This window comes from Melopsittacus undulatus, chromosome 4 (genome assembly GCF_012275295.1).
Source record: "Melopsittacus undulatus isolate bMelUnd1 chromosome 4, bMelUnd1.mat.Z, whole genome shotgun sequence".
In the NCBI taxonomy this organism is placed as follows: domain Eukaryota; kingdom Metazoa; phylum Chordata; class Aves; order Psittaciformes; family Psittaculidae; genus Melopsittacus; species Melopsittacus undulatus.
In genome coordinates, this window is record NC_047530.1 from 12880170 (window position 1) to 12907256 (window position 27087).

General features: G+C 46.8%; 2 protein-coding genes across 4 annotated transcripts; one reads left to right on the forward strand and one right to left on the reverse strand.

Annotated features, from left to right (window-relative positions):
- Positions 1 to 3665, forward strand: DMAC2L (distal membrane arm assembly component 2 like). 3 transcript variants are annotated; one of them, XM_034061369.1, is made up of 5 exons: positions 1 to 83; positions 330 to 439; positions 1519 to 1727; positions 2553 to 2724; positions 3531 to 3665. In XM_034061369.1, the coding sequence occupies exons 2-5, from the start codon at positions 333 to 335 to the stop codon at positions 3643 to 3645; spliced, it is 603 nt and encodes a 200-aa protein (XP_033917260.1). In that variant the 5' UTR covers positions 1 to 83; positions 330 to 332; the 3' UTR covers positions 3646 to 3665. The 3 variants fall into 3 exon arrangements, with proteins under 3 accessions (XP_033917260.1, XP_033917258.1, XP_033917259.1); XM_034061367.1 differs by having other exon boundaries at positions 1 to 66; XM_034061368.1 differs by having other exon boundaries at positions 1 to 45.
- Positions 3666 to 3671: 6 nt separating this feature from the next.
- On the reverse strand, positions 3672 to 25799 carry CDKL1 (cyclin dependent kinase like 1). The gene is made up of 9 exons (XM_005140935.3): positions 25519 to 25799; positions 19724 to 19845; positions 14877 to 14949; positions 12633 to 12723; positions 11668 to 11868; positions 8372 to 8454; positions 7797 to 7853; positions 7021 to 7176; positions 3672 to 6123 (listed from the first exon to the last, which is right to left on the reverse strand). Exons 1-9 carry the CDS (start codon positions 25684 to 25686, stop codon positions 6016 to 6018), a joined length of 1059 nt encoding a protein of 352 aa, XP_005140992.1. The 5' UTR covers positions 25687 to 25799; the 3' UTR covers positions 3672 to 6015.
- Positions 25800 to 27087: the final 1288 nt, after the last annotated feature.

Below are 27087 nucleotides of genomic sequence, written 5' to 3' on the forward strand. Positions count from 1 at the left end.
TACACAGCGGACAGGCTCCTCCTCCGCTCCCGCTCCGCGGCGGAGGTGAGGGGCCTCTGGCGGCAGGTCAGGCCGGGCTCCCCGTACGGTTTGCCTGCTTGTCCCCTGGGGGCAGCCCGGCGGGAGGGCGGTAGCGGGGCGGGGTGAGCCCTGTAGGTGGTGCCGCAGCCTCCCTTCAAGCACGGTCCCCGGAGCTGCCCTGCAGTAGTCGTTCCCGCCCGGCTGCCAGACCTGGTTAGGCCTTGAGGGGAAGCCGGGTACGGGCTGCCCGTCCTTCTGGGGCTGGCTCTCCGGATAACATTTCTGTTTGTCCTCTCCTTTTCTTCAAGAACATGGTGCTGTTGGGGAAGCTTGCGCATCCGATGCACAGCCTCGGCAAGCTGCCGCCACCGGGCGCCTGCAGAGGCTTCTGGGGATGGCTGAATGCTGTGTTCAACAAGTAAGGGTAACTCGGTGTGTACAAGGCCATTAGCAGGTCCCATTTATCCCCTGTGCAGTTTGCGAAGCAGGGAGAATTAAATCCCAGGACTGGAAAGGGCATTTTGTGCTACCAGTGCTGTTCTTTCTCCCACAGTGCATGCTGATGTTTGGCAGGGGGTATTCCTTACCTGTTCCAGTTACAAAGCTGCGGCCTTCCAGAGGAGTGTGTGATTTGCTCCCCTCCCCGTGGTGGTAGGCAAGCTGGCCATGTGGATTTTCTCCCTAAATGCCGCCTTCCTTTGACCCCCAGATGCATTTAAACCAGTAACACAACCATGCCCCCTTTACTTAGAAAAGCATCTAACCAACCTATCATTTACAATATGACTCAGCCACACCAAGGTTTCACAGTTAGTTTTAGAAAGATAAAGCCTTTCTCTGTGAAACTCTTTATCTGCAAAACTCTTTTTCTGTGCATAGCTAATAGTTTTGCCATATGTTTTCTAGCTTTGTGGAAAAGGTTGCATGATGCAGGTAATTGCTGTAACAGGGTGTGAAGCCCAAACAGACAGGAGTCTTCCAGATTTCTGATTCTGTCTTCAGCATTCCTTACCAGACTATCTTTGTCTTGAATGGACCTAAGGATTTGAACTAACTGCTGAAGTGTATCTTTCTGAAATACTGTAATTGTTGAAGAAAAAAGCCTCAGGAAGGACAGGCGCATGGCAGGCAATGAGAGGTTTCTATGTAATCAGTGTTTGGGAGACAGATTTGCAATTGTTGCAAAGCCTTACTTTGGATAGAAAGGTGATTTTTCATCTCTCCTTACAGACACAGAAGGAAACAATCAGCTGTAAGGGTTGCATTTGTATTCTTTCTCTTTTTACCACAGGCCTCTGCCATTTAAATAAAAAATAAATTCTTGCCTGGCTGATAAAGAACAATCCAAATAATTATACATAAACCAATTCCAGTAGATCATACTTTTCTGACATCTTATACACCTAACCAAATATTTGTTGTGCAGTTATTATTATCATTGAGGCAGTAAGTCTGCCACATTACAGAAGCCATGTGAATGCTCTTTCTGTCTTGCAGAGTGGACTACGAACGTATCCAAGCTGTTGGCCCTGACAGGGCAGCCTCGGAGTGGCTGTTGCGATGCGGTGCGCTGGTGCGCTATCAAGGCTATCAGAAATGGCAGCAGGACTACAGTGGTCTCCCAACAGGGCCCTTGGGGAAATACAAAATAGAAGCAATTGATGCCACTGAATCTTGCATCATGTACAGAGGATTTGACTATTTGGGTAATGTAGACACAGCTGTGCAAAGATTATACTGAACAGTTCTTTCAGTTGCATGAAAATATGAATAACTGTGTCATTTTCTCCTTCCCTAGCAAATACAAAGAAATATTTTCCTTCCCCCCCCCCCTTGAAATGGCTCTACAAATATTCAGCCATTCCTAAAATTTTGTTGGAGGTGTGGTGTAAAGCAGAAAGATTGGGAACTTTATCAGCCCTACTTGAAGCAATAGTAAAACTGAAGAAATGGAACAAACTTTTGCTGTTTCATTGAATTCGTAGTTAAGTAGCTGATAGCAAAAAGCCCTATGTTAAATATTTCTTCTCAACCAAGTGATGTTCTTGGTGCCTGTGAAGTCTCATTACTTGTTCTCCAGGCATTTATGATGTCTTTAAAGATGAAAAAAAAAAAGGTCTCAGTTTCTCATAAAAGAAGAGATTAAAGAAGTTTCAGCTCTCCTTTAAGTAATAAAAACCGAAATGTGGAGCAGACCATTTTTATTTTTTCATTGGCAGGGGACCTTGAATTTCCTGCAATAGTACGTTCATAAATCAGTCTTTATTCTCAACCCAGACTTGTAGAGGTTTTTTTTGTTACGTGCCCATGCCAAAGCTCTTAGACTCTTACCGAAAGGTTACAAACCCTGGTGTTTCCATGTACTGGAAGTACTGCAAAGGGACATCAGAGATTCATGCTGCCTTATGGCCACCTGTATAAGGGAGCATGTCACTGTGGGGGTTTGGAGGCAGTTGCTGAACTCAGAACTTACCAACCAGTACAGGTTGTTCCTGGTATTATACAGCCAACACTCATTTTTGTCTTCCCAGATGGTCTCAAACATGTTACAGAAATCAAACTGCAGAAGTGTATTTATATACAGGATGAGTGTCTGCAGAGGATCAGTGAGACAAAGAATCTGCAGAAGAGCCTCCTCCAGCTGAAGATAATTTCCTGTGGGAATGTCACAGATAAAGGCATCATTGCACTTCACAAGCTGATGTATGTGAGCTGCTGAGCTCTTCTATAGCACCTTGCTTCCCTGGGTGTTACACTCCACAGCTTTGGGATTGGGTTGACTGCAAGGGCTGGACTCTTCATGTTTCTGTGCTGGTTTCACCTGGTTTTGATGATCACTTTGGTTTCTGGGCTGACCACACTGCTGCAGCTGCTGTTCGGGGCAGGCTTTGATGGTGTCCTGTACACCTCGCATGGCTTCTGTCACTTGGTTATCTCATGCTCACTGCAGCCTCAAGGTGTCGGGGTGGACCTGAGTACTTAGGCCTGGGGAAGCAGTTGGGTGCTGTGTACCTGTGCACAACATCCATTGGTGCTGTATTGAACTGTGGCCTTAAAGTGACTCAGAACTGTTTAGTGTCACACCGACCTGTGAACATCAACAAATGGGTGGTGGATTTCATCCTACAGAAAGGTTTTACTAAGGACTTTTTATATTACTCTATTATTTACATTAAAATAACTTTTTCTAGAATCTTAGAATATCAGGTTAAAGGGACCTCAAGGATCTTCTGGTCCAACCTATCAAGGCTTGCACTTTTTAAGCTAAATTGCTACTGAAATTAAGTATTGTTCAACATAAAGCAAGCTCCATGATGCAGGGAGTCCAGGATCTCTTTTTTAAGCTGTGTAGAAGGACTGAACTTATGGTGAGCTAAAAAAAAACCCACTTCAGAAAATAAAACAACTTTTAAGATACTCAAAACAGCTCTAGTAGAATAATCCTTTGTCTAATTTCTGTGTCAACAGTTAAATAGTAGTCACTGACTTTTGTTTTTAAATATTTATAGGAACCTTGAATATTTGTATCTGAGTGACCTTCCTGGAATAAGACAGAAAGAAACTACTGCTCACGTCCTTCGGCAGGCACTGCCAAACCTCAAGCTGGAGATGGATTTAGAATAAACACAATTGCTCATAATGGAGATGTATATGATTTCATAGTATTTATTGTATGTTGCATAAACCAAGTTGTAGACACTATTGTATTTCCAGGTATGGAAATAAGCCCAGATCACCCATGCAGCCTCAAAAGCTATATACAATCTTTTGACAAATTATGCAATTAAGTTTTATTAAGGTTAAACCATATAAACTTAAGCTATATAAACTATATAAGCTTAAACTATTCACCGATCAACAACAGAACAGGCAGACTTGTGTGTGTAGTTATTTTATTCCTGTTTTTATAGGAAGCTGTTAATACCTCAGTAGTTCTCAAGTATTTTACTGCACATAAGTTCTTGTGCAAAACAACAGTGTGCAGAAGGTCAGTGTAGTGAAGCAGCAGTGCTGGGTGCTTCCATTCCGTGGTGTTGGTGTTGTGGAATGGGAGCTCTTTACTCTGAGAATTAAACCTGGTTTTAATAAAATAGCTTAAGGGCCTTTTGTTAGTGTTCCTCAGGCTTTGACTCACATGTCTTTGTTCAAGTGAAGTGATCTACAAAGAGACAGTGTAGTCTCCTTGTAAATACTGAGCTGACAAACAGAACATTGAGGTGTTTATGGAGAAGCAGGGTCTCTCAGATAATGTGTGTTTATGGAGAAATGGGGTCTCTTGCATATGCCGTTGCACACATTTTTTCTGTATGTGGAGCTGGACTAAATGAGCCTTGCGTACCTCTTTAGTTGCATCCATATCACTCATGCTAAATAAGAGAGTGATTCATCCTCAGGAAGAATACAGTGGTTTTAGTCAATTCCTAGCTTTATTATAAGGGAGAAGGGCAGTAGACAGCAACTCTGGGAAAGCAGATATCCCAGCAATGCCTCAGACATGACAATCTCTGCATAACTGAGCACCTCTTGTCCCTTGTTGCCAGCTTGGCTGCAGAAGGAAATTATTCCAGGCCCTGGAAGGGACATTATGCACTACCTGCATTGTGGGGCTGATTCTTTGTGGCATCTCCCAGCACAGAACAGGAAAGAATGGTGCTCCTGTAGCCTGGGCTGTGCCAGGCTGGTTCCAGGAGCCCACTGCCAGGCTATCAGCTGCTAATAACAACCTGTGGGTGCTGCAGTGCCTTGCACATACACAGGATTAGATGGCTGAACATCCATACAGAAAATCCTGCAGTGCCACAGCTTTCTGAATGTAACCAAAACTACAGAGGCACAAAATGTACAAGATTAAAATATATTAAATTATAACACAAAAGAAAAGGTAGACAGGCACACTCTGTAAGATATGGCATCTGTCCCAATGAAATTGCTTTACCAGTTGTTGAACACAGAATAGTATTGAGGAAAGAAAACATTTTTTGCTCTATGTTTAAGTAAAAAGAGGATGTTTTGCCCAGTAGTAAAACTTTATACGGTAAAACACATCCAGTAAATTGGCAAAACAAACTACATTTGTTCAAAATCAACACAATAGTATGCCTTAAGATTACACAAAACCTACTAATCATTCTAATACATGTTGCTTAGGTAGAATTCCTTCCTGCGTCTGGCCAATGTTATAAATGATATTAATGAATTAGTTTTGACAAAAATTATTTCTGTAACACTACAGGCAAATGCTTTTGCTGCTGATGGAAACAGCAAATAAAAATGAGCTTCTAATGCAAGGAAGAAACACAGGAGAAGCTCTGAAAAGACTAAATAAACAACAAGTTGTATTGTTTCTATGTTCTCCTGGTAACAGTGCCCACTGAGGCTTCCACTAGGTCTGAGTCATTACCAGTACCTTCAATACTGCGTGATCTTTAAATGTGGTAGGAAAGACAGACATCTCCTTAGACCCCTGCTGCTTCAGCAGGTTTTGAACTTACTGAACCGGTCAGGCAGCCTCCCACCAGGCTTGGCCCCCCACACCACCCATCCCCTCCTCTACTCCCACCAGCAAGGCATTTACAGTTCCTCATGGGATCAGTGACTCCAAAGCAGCATTACTGCTTTGACACAGCTGGACTCTGCTTTGGAAGGCTGGAGCTCTGCTGACAGGTCTGAAATACGGGGACGAACAGGCAAAAGGTTTTAAGCTCACACTGCAAGCACGGGGATTGCAGTAATCCTGAACTGGCACAAAACCACAGACCGGTACACAACCATAAATTAAAGCAAATTAAATGTATTTTCCTTGGTACAGAAAGCACTAACAGGAGCTTGGAGTTCTCTCTGTGCATCTCTTCTGTTACTGACCCAGAGTATGTCACAGACCACTTTTGTGTATGTCCTAAGAAGCAGTAATTTTGTTTTCCACCATTATTCCTTTTATAGATTATGAAATAACTTGAACTTTGATCAATGAATAGTTTTTAATTTGCCATCCGATTAAATGTTAGGGAAATGATAGTTTGATTTTCTTGTTTTACAGCAATACTTCTTGGTGTCCAACGCTGGTAGTATGTTATTACTGGTTAACTGAGGCAGGTACTGTAACTGAAAGAAAAGTTACATAGTGTGTATTTGTTTGAAAGGAGACTAAAGCATGCATTTCATTTTTTCAAATGGAATATAAGCTATAACTGTTCATCCTGTAATACTGTGCTTTTCAAATGAGTTGTGGAGCTGGGCTTCTACAACTGGACCAGAACCAGAACAGCTCATTAAAGTTCTTTCTTCCAATCATCCAGGGCAGGAAAAATATTACTGCTATATCCCATGCCATAGAAGTAGAAGAGGCAGGTCAGTTTGATCCAGGAATTTATACGCTGTAACAGTTCTCCATCCCACACCTCCAAACTCCCTGCTGTCGTGGGGAATGTGGCTCACAGGAAGAAAAAACTGAATGCCTCTCCCCCAGAGGCTGAACTGGAGATTTGGGCTGGTGTCTGGAGAGACTGAACTGGGAAACATGTGCTTGGCAGAAACACCCAGTGCATTGTGTAACGTCTGGAACTGCATAAGGGATCACATCTCATCAGCAGTTACAAACAGAACTGGGCATTTTTGCCATCTTTGTAACTCGGAATTCAAAAGCACCAAAAAGATACCAGAGAACTCCAAATTAAACCATCCACACCAGCCTGTCCAGTCTGTCCAGCTATCCTGCTATTCATTGTCAGGAACGCACATTCCTGGATAAACCTGATCTTTCACATGATGTGCTGCTTACCCCAGCGACTCAGTGGAGCTGCACACTGAATTCAGTTTGTACTGAGTTACTCTTTAGCCAAGAAGTTAATTTTCTCCTTGGGCTGAAATTAAGATGGATCCAAGGCAGGAGCTCACTCTCACCATTAACTGTCCCCATGAGCCCACCTCCTGCAAGCCCAACAAAGAGAACCAGGCCCCTCCCCAGGTACAGAATATGAAATACTACTACAAAAATATTACCCCTGGCACATGCTTTTGAGTCAGCCGGGCTGGTTTGCGAGCCATTTTTCCATGTTCTTTGCCCAGATCTGCTGCTTTCCTAATGCTGTCAAAGTAGGGGAGCTGCAGCAGCTGCTCGCAGGTCTGCCTCTCTGTAGGGTCCATACGAAGGCAACTCTTAGAAAAAAGATGAAGGAATGGATCACATGAAACACCCGTCAAACAGGTCTGCACAATTCCAGCTACTCACCAAGCCAACGACTATTCACATGGACACAGTTGTTAATACTTTTCTTAATGGATTCTAAGAGTGGCTTTCCAGAATCAGCACACGTCATGCAAAGCAGCGAATAACTGCCACAGGGCAGTAGTAGAAATTGCAGCTAGAGGGACAGTTGCAATTGGATGGTGTAGCAAACTTCAACAAACAGTTCAGCCCATAACCTTCATTTGAACTGAACAACTTTCTTAAGCACGGGACTCCACTATGGCACTAGCCCTGCTGTGCCAGTGTGCAGCGTAGCCAGGACTGTCCACAGCTACAGTTCCTTGTTAATGTCTCTGTCCTCACAGTTTCCATTCATTGCATCTTACTAAGGGAATAATACGTTTTCCACCTCCATGGTAAAAAGGAGTGGATTAAAAGTCCTCTCCAAATCCCCTGCAGCTCTGCTTTAAAATGAATTTCTGATAATTCAGTAGCTGACTCTCAAACCATTTACCAGCTGATAAGCAAAACCAGGCTGCATTTATTAAGTCTTGGTGCACAGCTCCTCCATGAGTGGTAGTTTTCTTACCTTCATGAGAGCTAGAGCAGAGTATGAAATACGAGGGAATTTCATTTCTAACGGCTCCTGGAGAGAAAACAACAGTGAGTGTACTCAGGTTAGTGAGCTTTGAATTCATCAGGGTACAGAGAACCAGCTTTCCACAGCAATGTGACCTGTACCTCACAAAACATGTCTCTCACTTCATGCACTTAGAGGAATGCTGCTAGCATTACTGAGGATGGGTAGGTTGGCTGCTGTGTCACCAGAACCAGGGCAAGGAGCAGAGATTAATCATTTCTGACTGCTTTTACACAGGATATTGGTTAAAATATCATGAAAGGGGTTCAGCCACCTCCAAATACTCTGGTGTACATTGGCAAAGTAGAGGGCAAAACTCCTGGATAGGGAAAAAATGCTGTGCAGCAAAGGACTGGTCACACTGAGCAAACAATGCTTTTCCAGCTCTGATTCCAAAGCAGAGAGCATGTGTACTCTGGGTAGAAAGAAGCAGGAACACTTCTCTGTCTGAACACTTCAATCTCTTTAGCACTGCATACAGATTGCTTAGGCTCAAGGGAAGTGCATCTGGAGAGAGCTCTTACCATGCTTTCTGGGTCTGGAATTCTTATCCCACTGAAGAACTGGTTGGTGCTGAACACTTGCTGGTGCCTGGGAATAAGATCCCCTTTGACCAAGAATGAAAGTAAAAAAGCAAAGTTGGATTAATTTGCTAGTTTTACAGAGCCTGCATTGAACAAGCTGACAAGGCTGACACCATCCAATAGAACATCTGAAGAGATGGAATAACATCAAGTGAGCTGATGAAACGTTCTTTTGCAAAAACTAATGTCCACCTCTAACACTGGTGATCCCACAGCTGTGTGACTGTGCTGAAGGAAAGCCAGGGCCACACAGCTCCAGCTGCCCATTGTCACAGCTGCCTAGGACCTTGTGCTGTGAACAACTCAAAAAAATTCAGCTGGTGGGAGGAGGTTTTGCAGCAGCAGTACCCAGCTACCATGCACTGGTGAGAAACTCAACATGATCTGGCAGTGTGTGCTTGCAGACCAGAAAGCCAACTGTGCCCTGGGCTGCATCACGAGCAGTGTGGCCAGCAAGTTGAGGGAGGGGATTCTCCCCCTCTGCTCCATGCTTGTGAGACCCCACCTGCAGTCCTACATCCAGCTGTGGGTCCCCACGGTAAGAAGTATGTGGACCTGCTGGAGTGAGTCCAGAGGAGGTCATGAAGGTGTTCAGAGGGCTGGAGCACCTCAGCTCTGGAGACAGGCTGAGAGCCGGGGCTGTTCAGCCTGGAGAAGAGAGGGTTCTCTCCGGGGAGACCTTAGAGCAGCTTCCAGTACCTGAAGGGGCCGACAAAAAGCTGAAGAGGTACTTCTGACATGGGCCTGTAGGGACAGGACAAGGGGGAATGGCTTTAAACTGACAGAGAGCAGATTTAGATTATATATTAGGAAGAAATTCTTCACTGTGAGGGTGGTGAGGCACTGGCACAGGTTGCCCAGAGAAGCTGTGGCTGCCCCATGCCTGGAAGGTTGGACAGGGCTTTGAACAACCTGGTCTATTGGAAGGTGTCCCTGCCCATGACAGGGGGTTGTAACTAGATGAGCTTTAAGGTCCCTTCCAACCCAAACCATTCTAGGATTCTATGATCTTCCAGGCTCTGTGTTGTGTGGCAGAGTGGCTTTTATGAACTGCGGCCACTATACCTGGGGGCCTAAAATAATACATATTTCTATGTATCTCCCCATGCCAAACACCTGATCTGATCCTATAACTGCATTATCTGGGTAACTGCAAATTTGGATTTGCACTAGCAAAAGACAGATTTGCACTAGACCCTTTGGTAGAACACCGGGGAATGAGATGGGCAAGACACTAAGTTGCATAAACACATCTGCTCTGTGCCAGCTTCTGGATCTCCACTCTGTGCTGACTGAACTCTAGACGTGTGTATCAATGAATAGGAGAACATGTTTCAGCATCATAGCTAGAGGGTGCTGTGCAAACACCTACGAGGATTTGAAACTCCAGCTATGGCACATCACCCAGCTTCAGCCAGGGATCCTTCTCAAAGTATTAAGCAGGATCAAACCAGCAGCTACCTCCCCTGTTCACATCAGACATGATGGACCAACCCTGGGCTCTGATGAGCAACTGGCAGGAGCCACTGTTTGTTTTGGAGGTGGCCGTGTGGCAGCGTGAGCAGCATTGTTGATGTGCTCTCTTGGAGGGAGGGTGAAGCAAGCTCTGCTGGCCTGCTCTCCATGCCAATGCTGTGTTTCAGCATTTTCAAAGGCAAACGGTTCCCAAGAGGCAGCCTGTCTGCATAAACAGTTGTGGCTTCTCTTACTGCTGGAAGTGGAAAGGCTAACCACAACTGTTCTAGCTTCATTAAAATTTAACTCATACTGGGTGAAATTATTTCTCTACACTCCTGAGGATGTTGTATAGGAAAAAGATTAAATGTAGCACCAACAGGAACAAGCTGTAGCTTTTTCCCAACACAGCTTCATGTCTCTTTCTTGAAGCTTAGAGCAGCTCAGAGCAAGCTAAATGTTAAAATCAAACCTGTAACAAAAGAGCAGTACACCAGCCAAACTACCATAATTACACAGCTTTGGCCAAGGAGCTTTTCTCTGTAAAATGCTGTCTCAGTCCATCACCTGGATCAAAAGGGAATTTCTTCTGGCTGAAACCCTATCATTAAAAATAAATGATAACTTAATACTGGCACAAATGTATTCTGGAGGATGAAGCAATCAACGTTGAACTGCTTTTCCAGCTAAGGAGCTTTTCCGTTTAAAGCCATTAGTCACCTTTATAGTTTAATAAACGGCTCAGCAAAATCTACCATTTTCTGTTCATTTCAACAAATTTCAACTAAAAGTGAGGAGTTGTTTCTTTCCACCTGAGAAATCAGACGTTACACACCAAGATCAAACTGAATCAATGAGACAAGATTAATGTGTTATACAGATAATGGCTCTTTTATTTAACCCCTGTTCCAAATATGGAGCAGCTCCTAAATTTCCTTGGTGAATAAAGGCAAACAAGGTGAACAGACAAATTTCAGTGTTCACACTCTCTTTCCCAAGCACACAGCTACCCACAGGCACTGGCAATGTTTATGAGACCTCCAAAGCTGTGATAAACTGAATCCAACTATTTGTTATCTAGAGGCAGGGACTGCTTTGCTTGGTACCAAACCTTGAAAAATACCTGGATCTTTCTAACCTTCATGCAAAACATCCCTGGTCCTTTCTGATACAGACATCCCATTTTTCTATCTGTGTGGGACAGCTGAAGATGGGCAGGACAGCAGCAGAGATGGTTGTTCCTATGCTTCCTGTGCAGGGCTGGCCTTGTGCTCCTCACACCCTGCACCACCCCAAAAGAGCAAGAGAGACATCTCATGGTCACCCAACACATCTTACATCTTTCTTAAACCACCAGGCTCCAGAGCCAGCTTCTCAGAGACCACCACTGCTATAGAGTAGAAGGATGGTCTTGGGCAGTTTGCAGGCAATGATCCTGCTTACACAGCCCTGTCCATTTCAGTCACAATCTGGCACTGCTGGCTCACACAAGGTGAAGCCACAGATCTGTTTCTGAAGAGCAGTCAACACCCACATAGATGCCAACTTTGTTTCCCCTGGACCTGCAGCAGCATCTCTCACTCCAACTACACAATCTCCTAACAAGATGTACACATGTAAGTCATGCCAGTAAAACCCAGCTCCTATAAAATGGGAGAGATCCACAGGGTAAATTCATCTCCTGGTTAATCCTGATTTCCACCACAGAGGACAGTCCTCCAGGCAAGCTCTAGTCCTGCCAGAGGCATCAGGAAGGCCGGGGCTCTGACCAGGACACTTACCCAGGGTTCTGCGGATGAGGTACAGCTGGTCAATGTCAGACTTGCCAGGCCACAGGGGGACCCCAGACAACAACTCTGCGAAGACGCAACCTATTGCCCACACGTCCACAGGAGGCCCGTACTGGTTGTCTCCCACAAGTAACTCCGGAGAGCGGTACCACCTGGTAGCCACATAATCTGTGTAATAATCACTTGGACCAGCTAGGTTGGGGTCAGGAAGGAGAGAAACAAACAGGAATATAGGATCAGAACAATGACAATGAGCAGCCCTAAGTTGTTACACATGTTGGGGCACCTCCTGAGCAGGCAATAGCTACAGGGACAGAATGAGTCACTGGCCACTAGCAAAACCCAACTTTGGAAACACTTCAGATATGGCAAAAATCAAGACTGTATTTTTCTCCAAATGAAAATATGCAGAGCTCCACAGCAGGGCCCTGCATCAGCCAGTGGTCAGTTCTCAAAGCCCACGTGATTTGTCTGAACAAGAGCTAAAAAAAACCCAGATTAGGGGGTTTATTTACCATGGAAAATGTGAGACCATTGTTTGCAGAGTCAGTGCCTTCTGCCAGAGGGGCTCTTCCTGCCAGGGAACTCCAGCTGTGTCTCCAGTATTGCATAAGCAGGGGCTGGGCAGCTCCAAGATGCCCAAGGCCAACTTCCACCTACCAGTGCCAGCATCACCAGCAGTTCAGCTGCACCAGCAGGGAGCTCAGGCCAAGTTTGTTTACAGAGGCACTTGGCAGCTCAGTGCCGGGGTTAGCTCCCTTTAAACTGGTTTGTGGATCTCTACCCAGCTTTTAGCAGAGCTTCTCTGTGAAAACATGCCAGCCTTTATACATGATGATTTACACATGCATCAGACAAAGACAAGCGAGTCTTTACTGATGTTTGGAAGCCTGATCCTACACTTCCTTTGAGCTTTCAAGCTTTAACAACCTGTATAAGTAGCATGTGGCACTCACTCAGTATGCGAGCAAATCCAAAGTCACAAAGTTTGACGACTGAGTGCTTTGTTATCAAGATGTTTTCTGGCTTTACATCTCGGTGGATGCACTGGAAATGGAAAAAACCCCAAGGTTAGAAGCAAGTCTTTAACCCGGCCATCAGATAAAGAACCTCTTAATTCAGCCACATAGCCCTTGCACATTGTGCCAGGCAATCATTCCTGCTGAAAGAGAAGACGGAAGGATTTCTTAACAGCAGCTAAAGCTACATCCTGCTGAGCAGGACAATTACCCTGCATATACCCCAACTTTGGGATGAGACACTGCAGGCTCCCAGCTCCAACTGCATAGCTCTGTATTACTTGGACAACACCAAGTCAGCTCCCCAGAACCAGCTGGGAATCTGCTAGCAGGAGGAGCGAGGTTTGCATAACAAGCATTGTTGTTAACCTGGCTCTCTACAAATGCAACTCACTTGAAACAGCTATGTGAAACACACTCTTAAAGAAGAGACCTGGGTTTACAAATATGTAAGGAGATCCTAATGAGAGGTGTTTAGGTCCTTTAGGATCTTGGGCAAAGTCCATGAACTGTATTTACTGATAATCTAGTAGACAAACAAGTGATTTTCCTGGCAAAACTTACAGATGGGATGAAGGCTATGCTTTATACATGGGACTTTATCTATCCTTGCAGATGCCAGAGCATGCCTGGTACTCCTTCTACTCAACACAGGTGAGACACATCCAGAGTTCTGTGTCCAGCTTTGGGATCCTCAGTAGGAGGAAAATGTGGGCATACTGGAGTCACTCCAGTGAAGGGCCACTAAAATGATTCAGGGATTGAGGTATCTGATATTTAAGGAAAGGTTGAGGGAGATGGGACCGTCATTCATTCAACATGGAGATGACAAGGCTCAGGGGGGATCTTATTGATGTGCATAAATACCTGATGGGAAGAAATAAAGAAAACCAGGTTGTCCAAAGTCTGTGGAGTCTCCATCCTTGGAGGTACTTGAACCCTGACTAGAAAAATCTCTGAGCAGCCTGCTCTGGCTGCCCAGCTTGAGAAGGGGGTGTGGATGAGATGATCTCCAGAAGTCCCTTCCAACATCAGCAATTCTGTGATTCCCGGGAGGTGACCTTGCTTGCTGAAGGTTCACAACAACTGAATTTGGACTTGGCAAAGAGTTTCTACTGATCAAATTAGCAGCAACCTTAATTTCTTCTGCCAATTTACAAAAGGTGTTCTCTACTGAAATCATCAGGGTCTAGCTTGCATTGTCCCTCCCCTACCATCGCCTCAGCTCAAACACATCAAATTTTTCCTAGCTAAGTTGGTAGATTACTGTGTCTCCTCCTGAGGACTGAAATGCTGCTTGTTAAACTGGTGTCATGGAGTTCCAAAAAGGGCAGCTGCATAAACCTTCATTACCTGCAATCTACAGCTGGTCAGACTGCAGCATCTCATTGTTCCCTCTGCTTTAAAATTCCACTAAATCTTTCAGACTGAGTGGGAGAATAGAAAAACCAACAAATCTTGGAAGCAAGACAGACCTGTGGCCAAGTTCCTGTGGCTCAACTGGACATAATTCTCCCAGCAAAGACAAAACACCCATTCCAGAATGATCTCCTGCTCAACTCTTAAATCTCACACATTGGAAAATAAACAAAACCAAAGACAATTACAACTAAGTTTGCCTACAGAACTTCTACAAAAGTCTCCTTTCTTTCCCTGCTTCTTAAAGCATCCCTACTGCTTTCTATGAAGTATCTGTCACTCATAGAACACTCACCTCCCTCCAGAAAGCAGAAGAGGGGTTGTAAAACTGGTGTATTGAATCTAATATTTGTAACTTTTTTAGCTGGTGTCATGATTCAATACCTATGACTATCAACAGAATGGCTTTGTGTGAAATCAGCAGGACTTCACTCAGGTCTCAGTTGATGAGATGTTAAGCCAGATTTCTAAATGTCAGTGGCACAGGGAAGACAAAAGGATACATGCCTGCTTAGCCTGGAAGCTTACCCAAGGTCATTAGTGCAAATCATTCCTTGACAGTAAACCCAAGAGACCTGCGTGATAGGGAATGCAGCTGTTGTGGGTATACACCAGTATTTCAGATATATGTTTCTTGTTGAAAACAGGAAATTTCCTCTGACTTCATCCCATGAAAACCCTGTCATCAGGAAAATAGCAACAGAATCTCCATTCCTCCAAGGCCACATTACAGCAATCAGCAGTGCTGTTTAGGGGACTTACATTGTGTTTATGGCAGAAGTTCACAGCTTGGAGGGTCTGCCAGATTATGCTCTTCACTAGATGTTCCGGCACCCTGTTTTCAAAAAAGCACATTTTTATTTTGGCCATTAAAAATAACTTCACTATTGCAGGAAAAAGGAAGAAGAGGCCTTTTGAGTGCTAACACTGCACAGGATTCTGTGAGTGAAACCATCAGGATCAGGTCAGAAAACTTAGAGAAAAAACACCAGGCACATTTTCTTGCTACAAGTAAGTCACAACAAACAGTTTGTTGATCTTCCAGTGCAGGGAGCCTGTCATGCTGGGCTGCTAGTGGTGAAGCCTGTTTGTACCTCTTACCAGGTTTCAGAGCTGAGGCTGAGGTGCATCCCTGCACAAAGCAATGCTCTCCTGTGAGACTACCCTTCAAGCATCACAGGAGCATCAAAAGGAATGTCAATAGCACTTCCAAATCCAGTCAATGCAACAGGATACAAAGATTTATGTCAAGTAAGAGCATACCAGCATGTCTGGTACCACTCAATCACAGCCAGCATGAAGCTGGCCAGCTGATGACCACACATCAACACATGAAAGTCCATGTCAAATCCTGCCTTGTGGCTTTGCTTAGCAGCCACGCTTCCTGGCAATCCCAAAACACTAGCAAGCATTTCTGCCTCTGCAGCTGCTCGGAGTTGGAAGTGGTGGAGTATCTGGGGTATAAACGCATGACTTGCAATGCTGTCATGTCACTGATTGTCCAGAGTGGAGAGATGACCAAAATGGGATGGGGAGGGATGCTTCTATAAGAGTATAAAGCTCTACTTCTGTTTGCATCTCCTCTCCTTCCCTCCAGCAGCTGGCAAAAACTTCAGAGAAAGAAAACTCTGTGAAAGATCCAGCCTCCTCTCCTCTCTTTCAATTACTGTGCAACAGTTCTTAAACTTCCTTGTCTGCCTGTAAGTGTCTTTAACAACCTCAGGAAAAGAAGAAGTGACAATCTTGGCACTTCCAAACTCAAATACCATTTTATTTCATATGTTTAATGCTGAAAAGCTTCCAATTCATCACAAATTAAAACCAAAATAAAACAAGAAATCCAAAAGAATATGCAGGAATTCTGGCTTTTTCTTTAAGGCACCTTCTGCTGACAGCACTGAAGGTCTTGCTCTGACAGTGGTGTTGCAATGCTGGGGTTCCCTTGCAGAAACATCCTAGAGCACCCTGAGAGTACTGTGCTGACAGCCTGAAAAGGGGATGAAGTTGGTCAAATGACCTGGGAACATGATGCAAAGAGGTCTGTGCCCACCTATCTTAATCCAGACCACAAAACACTTGACCATCTGCCATAGCAAAGATCAAAAGCAAAGTATGCAGCCAGGTGTTACATGTTCATTCACACTGGAGTTGTTCTGATGAATAGAAAGTAAATGTGAAGTATTTTCTTCAAAGAGGATTATCCACCCTCTCTTCAGATTCCACGTGAACGAATTCAAACTGGGATGAAAATTGCTCACCAGATCACAAAGACATTTGCTATCAGCATGCTCCATTCTCCTTCTAGAGCTCCCCATAAGGAAGAAAGAGAATAACAGGCTCTGTTTACTTAACCTCCAGTTAGTCTACTGCAGGCAATTTATTTAGCTCCAGGCCTGTAAAATGATTTATGAACTTCTGCTTAGCATTTCCACAGCACCAAGTCACTATGAATAATTAGGGACAATGTATTAAGTGGGAGTGTCATTTATAATGTGTGAAAATAACAAACCCTGTCCTGGAGAACGTTCCTTCTGCCCATGTTGCTCACACTGTGTGCAAGCACCTGTTAAAGAAGAGCGTATTTGACCAGGCAGTACACTGAGGCTGTGCAGAGAGCTGCAAGCACAGCTTCTGGTAACTCCTGCTACCAGCACATACTCCTTACCACTGCAGCATCACTAGAAGTCACTGGTCTGTCATACAGATCATCAGTGACATTGCTACAGACTTGTATATTTGGGTGCTCAGTGATACTGCCCCTGTGCCCACACCCCACAGCCCACAGGGATGTGCAACAGACTAGGGGGAATGCCCACGTTCCACAGCAGCCCTAACCTCTTTGCAGTGAGACACAGGATGCTCCCAAGCCATTTGGGTTTGCTGCTGCCAAGCCAGCCAAAGAGCACCCAAATGATCAGGCTCAGTGCTCCAGTCTCCTTGGTGAGCAGCATACAGAGGCTCCTACACAATCCTGTTGCCTTCGAGAGGCGTGACAACCTGGTTCAGGAACAGCGCGACGGCCCCCCCTTGGGCCGCTCGGTCCAAATGCTCACAGACACCAATGTGGTGGACGGCAAATGGCGTTTATTGAGAGAGAACATGGTGTTATATAGCCTAGGTTTACGATGTCATTTCTGTCTGCTTGCATCGTAAAACTGGTATCATCACCTAAATGCTATTGGCTACCCGGAGAGGGGTCTTATCTTTCCGTACAGCACGATATCTTCCGGCCGCCAGGCCCTATCTGCCTACATTTCCCCCCTCCCTATGCTTAATTAAATTGGCTAAAATGTAACAATCTTAAAGAATATATATATCGTAAAAATATACTAAATGCATTCTACTCCTATTCTCTGCTCTACAACAGACTTAGGATATATATCAGAAACTTGGATAGAAAACACAAGGCACAGTAAGCAAGAGGTAACAGGAGGATAACTGGGAATAACGGGGTATAACTGGGGATAAGTAAAGGAAATTTTGAACAAGAACATTCTTAAAGCAGTTGTTGGCTGCGTTTTTAAAGCAGTTGCCGGCGTTCTACTAACATGATGTTAACTCTCTCTAACTGGCTCTTTACAAACGACATGAGCTTATTCAGTATACAAAGGCACTGCGTTGACTGTCGTTTGGATCTAATCGGTGCAGAACTCTCAGGTGCAGGCTGGATGCTTGTCGGCTTATCGTCCTCTCTTGTCACCGGGGTATACAGGTAACAGAAACGTCCGATAATCCAGTCCTGTGGACATAAACTCATGGCAGAGTTCAGCCCTTTATCTGCAATTGCCTTAACAATCACTTGTACGTCCTTGGGGCTTATTGGTGAATAGTACCTCTGTCCCCCAGGTGCCACACGGACCGGGAACGTTAATGTGGCTGGTGAGCTCCGGTCGGCGCACGCAATTTGTATTTTCTTCCGATCTGTCAGAGGGATTTCTTCCCCTCGTGGTCCCTCTGTAATTTGGGTGGGAATACTTTGGCTCCTGATTTTGTTTATCTCTGTTTCCTCCTCCTCTAAACTTGAACCGGTTGCGGACCGCTCGTCCCACCCGTGTCTGGTTCAGAGCCGGAACTCGACTGGCTGCCTACTGCCGGTTTTCGATGCCTGTTCGTTGGGCTCCGGCCCCGCCCGCTTTAGCGGGTTGGCCGTTCCCTCCCTCTGGATTCGCCCCTCCCTCTGCTCGGGTTCCAACCCCGCCCGCTTCTCCGGTGGGCGGGGCCGTTCCTCCCCTTTGCGCTCGCCCCTCCCTCTGCTCGGGGGGTGTGTGCCCAGCATGGGCACTGTTCCCGATACCCGCTCGGATCCGTGTGTCCGTCCTGCGCCCGCACCCTCTTCCCCTTCTTGTGCTCCCTCTCTCTTCCCGCCAGGAGCATCCTCGCCCCCCCCCTTCGCCTTTCTGCTCGGCGTCATCTTGGGGCGCATAGGGCAGCGGTCTGGCCCTGACCTCCGCGGGCTCTGCTCTCTCCGCGACCCCCCTGGCTTCCTCGGCCAGCGCTCCCCAGAGGGATCCAGCCTGGTTCTGTCCCTCCGCAAGTGTGTCAGCGCCCGAGGATTGAGGGGTCACATCGCCCTCTTGCCGATCTTCCGGGCTAATGGAGTCGGCATAGTCTGGGGGGGAGGCAAAGTCTGTGTGGCTGCCCCAAATCCTAACTTCGGGGTGGCCATCAAAACACTCCCTTGCCGCCTTCCAGGTTTCCTGCTCTTGCAGGGCCTTCCGCAGAGCCTGGAGGTCTCTCCCCCATGACTTAAGATGTTTCCCACTACCCGAGGACATTGTCTCCTCAGCTAATGCATTAGTACATTTATCCCATGATTATGGGTGGAGAATATCCACCAGTTGGGCAATAACCCCAGTTTTCACAAGTCTCTCAATAACGAGAGTAAAATCTTTAGGTTTACAATCAATATCCCACTGCTTATGTAATTCTGATACGACCTTCACAAGAGCTTCCATCCTCCTTGCGGGTCTGGGAGCATCCTCCCTCTGCCGGGCTGGTCCAGCCGCTCCGGCCACTGTTCACCCGTCCAGGCGATTCCCGACCCCTGGGTTCCTGACTATCGGGCTTCCCGGGTTCACTTGGGTTCCCTGCTGTCGGGCCTCCCAAGTGTCCATCGGGTACCTGCCTTCCAGCTTCCCGGGTTTCGGCACCACTTGTTGCCTTCGAGAGGCGTGACGACCTGGTTCAGGAACAGCGCGACGGCCCCCCCTTGGGCCGCTCGGTCCAAATGCTCACAGACACCAATGTGGTGGACGGCAAATGGCGTTTATTGAGGGAGAACACGGCGTTATATAGCCTAGGTTTACGATGTCATTTCTGTCTGCTTGCATCGTAAAACTGGTATCATCACCTAAACGCTATTGGCTACCTGGAGAGGGGTCTTATCTTTCCGTACAGCATGATATCTTCCGGCCGCCAGGCCCTATCTGCCTACACAATTCTTTTGGACATCATTACTGTATCACAGGAAAAAAACAAGTCCTGGGCACTGGGCTGGGAAACCTCTCCTGTACTTAATGAAATTCCTCTGAAAACTCTCCAGAGCAGCAACACCATAGACACTCCTTAATCCTTTGTTCAAAGATCCCAGTGAGAAACAGGCCACTCACCCGTGGGGGTGCTTGTCCAGCTCATGGAGAACAGTGTGGTCACAGTATTCGAAGACCAGATGCAGCCTGCGTTTCCTCCTGAACACTTCCAGTAGGTTCACCAGATTGGGGTGTTTCAGTTGCTGTAACACACAGTGGATGGAGTGGTTAGTTATTGCACAGGGAAGTGGGGTAAAGATGTGGACAGTGCTTTTGCCCCCAAGGGTCTCAATTTCTTAAGTGGAAACCTTTTATACAAGCACAAGTCAATAGGGAGAAGCAGCTCAACTATAGCTCAGCCTGTGGTGTGGTTATTTTAGGAACTGACTGTGGGTAACAAGTCAGCTTGGCTTCAGTGTCTCCTAGAAAAGATGCTCATAGATACAGAATTCATCATGGTGTCCACAGCTATTCCAGCAGCGCCTTTCATTGTACATATCCAGCCTTCAACTGCACCACAATGAAGACCAGCTCTCCCTGGAGAACAGCTTGGGAAATCACACATATAAGAGCCTGTTGCAGGCTAACATAAGTTTAGGAGAAACCAAGAGCTCCTCTAGTAAGTGTAAGTAAAGCAGGTGGGCTCAGCTTCACCTGCTTATTGTCAGAATATGAGCAGGTTAATTAGGAGAATTCTTATTGCTGCTCCCTCCTCTCCCTTTTAATCAGCTTCATGTGCTCATTCATACCAAGGCTTTCTCTCCTGGGAGCTGAGACAGCTTCTTCCTTCACACAAAGCCTGAGCACGGCATGGTTGCTCAAACACACCTTGCAAGAGGTGAGGATGGACATTACTGAAGCTTCTCATTTCCTGTTCTTTTACCCACATTTTGAGGGAGTGCTGGGAGAGGGCTTGAATCAAGGGGCACAACACAGTGCTTGGAAAAGAAAACAAAGAAAAGCCAGACCCAGCTGAGAAATGCTGTTTCTTTGCTGATGACTCATGGAACCATTCCCTCTGCTTGCAGGGACCTGTATCCATCAGTGCTTTGCCTGACCAAGGCTTAGAACAAATATGTTTCTAAGCAAGAAGGCTGGAAAGGGCATTGCCTAGGAGTTCCACTAATGCCACCTTCTAATGTGCCTGTGAGCCATCTGGGAAAGCCTGTGAAATGGAAGGAAAAGGAGAGTCAAGACTAGAGAAAACTGTAAGGGGTCCCAACTGAGGAATGCAGCTGTTTGGAGAAGCACCCAGTTAACCCCAAGGAGCTCTGAAATCCACAACTTGAATCCTGAGGTTAACCAGTGAGCTCGAGTAAAAGAGCAGGTCAGTAGAAAACCCCACCATACCTCACTGCCAGTCTGTCATGACAGGAGGGACATTGCAGGGACCATTTCAGTGCTCCAATGGGCGCTGTGGGACCCCTTGCAAAATGTAATTTTATCCAAGCATGTCACTATAAAAGCCTCTTGAAAAGAGAGACCTTTCAGGGAACTCACTGCCTCTGGGGGACATCATACTGAACCCAAACTACACTGAGCCCATATGCCAACAACACACAGCATCCCTGGTAGCGTGCAGGTGCCTATTCCAGTCCTGCAAACCAACAGCAAGGAGCTGGTCTGCTAAACAGCATCTCTTACTACATCTGTTGCTTGTTCCTTCAATTCTGCCCACACTGTGTAAACCATCTGCCAAGGTCAAAGACCTTCACACCCATCTGGATCAAACCTAGATTACAACCAAGACCTTCTGAGCACTTCTTCAGTCCTCCATGGTATTTTTACACTGAGTGCCTTCCTTCTCTAGCACAAGGTACCCAACAGTGTCAGCAGAGGCTAACCTTCAGTGTAACCTTCTCTGTCCTGACCATGTTTCCTGACCTCACATAATGGATGGACTTCTCTGCACACCCTCAGTTACTATGGCAGGGTTGCTAAGCCACAAGAGAGGAGGCTTGTAACACTTCTCAAACTTCCTATCTACCTAGCAGTATCTCCATTCTCACCTCTTCCTTATTTACTTCGAAAAAGATGAACAAATACAGAGAACAGCTTGCAAGCCTGCTGAAAATTCTAGCAATGATAGCAGTTCTCCCAGGAATTGTGTGCATGCCATGCTACCTATCCTGTTAAGCATATTCACATAGAACAAAGTACCTACTTGCCATGTGCACATTAGAGAAAGCCCAGACTATCAGTTCAGACTCCTCCACAGAAGTCAGAATGCTGCTGTGGCTCTGAATGCCCAGACAAGCAGCTCCTGATACACTGCATAATGCAGAGCCTTCCTTTTCCTTGCATTCGGCGTGTTGGCATATTATGTTCTCAGATCAGTGATAACTGATCAGAGATATCTGAGAGCAAGCTGGGCCTCCATCAACTATGCTGAGTAACAGGCACCTGATTCCTCTGTTACCCTCAGCAGATCTGCCTGCCAGCATGGACAAACTGCTGGGCACAGCAAAGCCTGCCAGCAGGAGGGAGACAGAGGAGATAACCTCTGCAGTGCTCACATTCCACTTTCAGAGAGAGGTGAGGATAAAGTAATTCCCAACTGACTGTACAGCAAGAAGAAAGTTAAATCAACAGTAATAGATTGAGATCTCTGGAAAACCTCTGGCAGTTACAGACTGGTTGTATGGATCAGGCTTCAGAACATGCTGTGCCTGGCAGCATGTCTGTGCTGGCTATCAGGACGTGTGCGTGGAGCGGGGTTTCTGAAGAGAGTAAGACTGGACTTGGAAGCACACGGGCTCTCCAGGCACTTGGGTTGACTGGGCTAGGCTAGCATCTCTTCTGCAGGCAGGCATGCACACAAAGCCACTGTTACCCTAACAATGTCCTTGTCAGGTAGAGTGGTGTTTCAGAGAGCAGTTTCTAAGGATACCAAAGCTGCCAGTGGCTGGTTGATGGCAGCACTAGGATGAGCATCCCCTCCCTGTCCTCCACTTGGATGAGAAGACCACAGGTCACCTTCCACAAAAAGGTCAGATGTCTGACATGGGCTTTCCCCCAAAAGTTATAAATTCTCCCATGCTAGGATAATAGGGATTATTTTCTATTTTCTATATGCACACAGCTTGGCATTGCCTTTTTCTCTCATCTTCTTTGCAATGTCAAAGCTAAAAACTGTCAGCCTTCATGTGAAGGCTGTGGAGACAACACCCTTCTAGAAACAGCAGCAGTGATGGAGTAACACACAGACTTGCTGTTTTCACATGTTTCTGGGCTTTCCTATGGAATCAGGATCACGCCCGGTGCTTCAAGATTCCTCATAACCACCACGCTCTCCCACCCCATCTCCCATGGCTCCTGGCCATCAAAAGCCCTTTATCTATAAGGTGTTTACCATGTAGAATAATAATTTATAAGGCCTTACAATTTTGCTGATGAAACACAGTCTCTCTATATCTTGACAAACACTTGTTGCCTAAGCCAGGAAATGCCTCAGCAAACAAAAAACAAACAAACTGTTACTATTTACAGAGGAAAAGTTGAAAAGCTACTCAAGCAGGTCTGCACTTGTTAAAATCAACAGTGCCCCAACACTGATCCTGCCATGGCAGCAGTGTCAGCTTTGGACCCTGAAGGAGGATGCACTTACCATCTGCACTAAAAGTGATTTCTGTGATTATTTTCCTGTTTTGATCTTTAATATAATTTACATCTTAATGCATCTCCAGCCTTGTTTAATAAAAATACTTGTCATCTGTTTGCTTCAGATGGCAGAAAAACACAGACTGCTTCTTCCCAAAATCCAACTGAAAAATAAATATGCTTTTTTTTCCTGGATGATGGCTCTTCTAGGATGCCACCCAGGCTTATTTTGCCTCTTTTTGCAGTGAGTAAAGAATTAGGCTTTCATATTCCTTTAGCAATAACATTTATACCACTTATTTATACAAAAATGCTCTATAAAAGTCAAGCACAAAGAGATTTTGGGAAAAGAAATACAAGAAATATTGTAACCTGTTGAAATCTTGTGTTTAATTGCAAATCTGAAAGCTAATTGGTTCCCAGGAAGCCAGTGAAGCTAACTCGCTGGAACACTGAGTGCAATGAATATCAACTGATGCTATGCAAATACCAACAGGCAGTGAAGTCTGGGAACGTTGTGCAGAAATCAGAGATCAAGGAACTATGAATTTTGGGGAAGTAATTATAAATAAAATGGAACATATTTCCCTGTGGATTTCTGTCAGGTTTGGTTAACTCCAAAATCCTAAATCATTGACTGTCTACAAGCATGCATTGTGTCTAATCTGAATGCCACTTTTCTTGTAAAAAGGCGTCCTACTGGAAGCCATTATTTTAGAACGTATAATAAACCAACATGCTGTCAATGTGGTTCTTTAATCAGTGTTTTAAAGCTATGGCTCTTCTACATGGAAAAGAGAAAGCTGAAGATGGAGAGATGATAGAGGGGTAGAGTACCCTGGAGAAAAGGGAACAACTCTCCATTTCTTGGAATACACAACTGGGCCATCAGCAAGTTTATAACAAATATAAAAATAATTTTTCACAAGACATTCCTAAAGTTGTGGCACTCACTGCCTCAGGAACCATGGAGACCAAATTAATACACCAGTTCAAAAAGAGATGGAACAAACTCCAGTCTATGAACATCTGATAAGCATGAAGCAATGGGTACAGCCTCTGGATCTAGAAACTTCACCTGAAAAATAGGTCTATGAAAGGAAATCTTACCCCATCCTCTCCCTCTTTCTCCCAGGTTTCTCCTCATTTCTGCATGCTTGATGGACTTTGGCTCTAACTTACTGCAAATGTTCTCATGCTTTTATTTTACCAGAAAAATAAACACAGAGGCTGAATAAGTAACCCATTTCTATGTGAGGATAAGTCCTCAGAGAAAAGTCAGGAAATGATTAGCCAAGACAAGGTGCTGCCATGGTTCACAGGTGCAGGTTCTACAGTTGCTTTCATGTGAGGTGAAAAACTCTGAGCCTACACAGCCCCTGACATTCAGTACATGGCTGGATACTGCCTGCATGTCAGGGTCTGACATTGTGGATCCCCCACAGCCAGGAAGCTGAGGAAGGGTGTTGTTAAGGAGGAGCTGGGGCAGATTTATAAAGAACTAGGAGAGCTGCACCCCACGGCTGTCCCCCACCTCATGCTATCCGGGATCACTTTTTGTTCACATACTTTACCAGAGCTCCAACAGTCCCCCTCTCTGGGGGAAACCTCCCAGAAACAGAGCACTGCTGCTGGCCCGTGTGTTACACATGGTGCCGACAGCGCCCTGAGGGCAGAGCTGTGCCTGTACCGGTCAGGACATCGCTGCCAGCATGGGGGACAGAGCCTGGGTCAAGAGGGCACAGTGATGACTTTGCTGGTGCTCCTGCACCCGCGCAGAGGTCGGCCGGCAACTCGCCCTCTGCAGTGTCCCAGCTTCCACCTGCACCCATTCTCTTCGATGTGTGACAGCCTGGGCTGTGGAGGATCACCTCCGTCCCGAGGCATGTCCGTCCCTGTCCAGAACGGTCAGACTCTCACCGGCACTGGCTTTCTGCCAGAGAAACGGACAGACTTGGGCACTTCACATACTGCTCCCTCACATCTCGCCTCCTCGCTTCACCCCTCACGACGCCCTGTCTCTTCATGGCTGCCCTCATGGCCCTTCTCACGGTGCCCCGAGCTTCCTTCCTCACACCCTCTCCCATGCAGCTCCCTCAGGGCTCCTCAGGGCCGCCCAGGCCCCCCGGCTGCGATGGAGGGGAACAGTCCACCGCCGCCATACCGGGAGCGGTGGCCTTCGCGGCGGAGCCCACCCTCCCCAGCCGTCCCCGGGGCGACGGATGACGAGAGGGGCTCGGAGAGCCAGCGGGGCCGGGCGCCCGCCTACCGCCCACCTTCAGAATGCCGATCTCCCGCAGGGCGATCTTCCTGATCACTGGGTCCTCCTCAGACTCCAGGAACTTCTTGATGGCCACGATCTGGCCGGTGTCCTTGTTGCGGCACTTGAAGACGACGCCGTAGGAGCCCTCCCCGACCTTGCTCAGCTTCTCGTACCGCTCCATGGTGCAGAGCCGACGCGGCGCCTCAGCTCCCTCACCTCAGCGGGCCCGGTAACGGGCCCGGTAACGGGCCCCGCGCCAGCCGCTACCCCCGCCCGCCCTCCGCCAGCGCTGTGGCTGGGGCGGGCCCTGAGGGAGCGGGGGGGGGGGGGGCCCGCGGGGACGCTCTGTGGGAGGTGTCTGTCCCCGGGACGCGGAAGGGAGCGGGGGAGGAACCTCCCCGGGGACCACAAAACCAGGAAGGGGGGGCCATGGCCGCTGTCGGGGACACAGGAGTCTCCCGCCTCCCTCAGGCCTCGTGTCCCACAGCTCCATTCTGCCTTCGCCCCCCCCCCCCCCCCCCCCCCCAGTGCTCGCAGTTTCACAATGGCCGCTGTTTTTTACTGATCTCCCTGGAGGTTTTGGGGGAGAACACCTCCCCAGGGTGGGCAGCACCGCACGCTCCTGTACCTGCCTCAAAGGGTCAGCACCTGCTCCCCAGCAAAGCCTGGCTGCCGCACAGGGTAAGGGGTGGCCTGTTTGGGAAGCACAGGCATTGTGTGGAACACTGGCACAGTGATATTCCAGCCCCACGGCTGGTGTGGGGCCTGGAAGACATTGCATTTCCCTGGAACACCTCTGCCCTATACAGCTCAAGAACCTCTACTGTCTGCCATCTCATGAGCTTCCCACCGGGAGCTAGACCCTTTCAATGAGCATTTCCATCTCTTGGCATTACTGATCTTTATGCACCTGTTCAGGGCCCTAGCTCTTTAGCCATTCCCTCGCACCCTGATGGAAATTTTCTAGTGGCCATTGCTTCCAGTAGTAGATTTTACAGACACAGACATCCCATACAAACACAGGTGGAGAAAATTGGGCTGTTCAGTCTGAAGAAGGTGCGAGGAGACCTCATAGCAGCCTTACAGTATCTGAAGGAAGCCTACAAGGAGACTGGAAAGGAACTCTTTGTCAGGGAGTGTAGTGGGGTAATGGGTTCAAACCTAAAAAGGGAAGATTTAAGTTAGATATCAGGAAGAAGCTCTTCCCTGTGAGGGTGTTGAGGCACTGGCACAGGTTTGCCCAGAGAAGCTGTGACTGCCTCATTCCTCTCAATGTTCAAGGCCAAACTGGACAGGGCTTGGAGCAACCTGGTCTAGGGGAAGGTGTCCCTGCCTATGGTAGCAGGGTGGAACTATATGATCTTAAGGTCTTAAATGCACAGGTGGCCGCTACACAAGAGCAAGGCTTGTACAAACTGTCATATATCCTGCTGAAGCCAAGCTGCATCCAGGGGCAGAATATCAAATGCTCACATTCATGTTTTCTTTTTCTAAGCAATCCTCCTTTATTGCCCATCAGCCACCTTGCCATCTGCCTGATGAACTGGGCACAAGGTTCTGCTTGTGCTGGCACAAGCCAGCC

Excerpts from the sequence above, each read along its gene's own strand:
- CDKL1 (XM_005140935.3), bottom strand. The coding sequence starts at position 25,686 with ATGGAGCGGTACGAGAAGCTGAGCAAGGTCGGGGAGGGCTCCTACGGC. Across the intron at positions 8,455-11,667 it reads CCTCATCCGCAGAACCCTGG|GGGATCTTATTCCCAGGCAC; the intron begins GTAAGTGTCCTG and ends TCTTGGTCAAAG. Across the intron at positions 6,124-7,020 it reads CTCAAAAGCATGTGCCAGGG|TTACAGTACCTGCCTCAGTT; the intron begins GTAATATTTTTG and ends CTTTTCTTTCAG.
- DMAC2L (XM_034061369.1), top strand. The coding sequence starts at position 333 with ATGGTGCTGTTGGGGAAGCTTGCGCATCCGATGCACAGCCTCGGCAAG. Across the intron at positions 1,728-2,552 it reads CAGAGGATTTGACTATTTGG|ATGGTCTCAAACATGTTACA; the intron begins GTAATGTAGACA and ends TTGTCTTCCCAG. Across the intron at positions 2,725-3,530 it reads ATTGCACTTCACAAGCTGAT|GAACCTTGAATATTTGTATC; the intron begins GTATGTGAGCTG and ends AAATATTTATAG.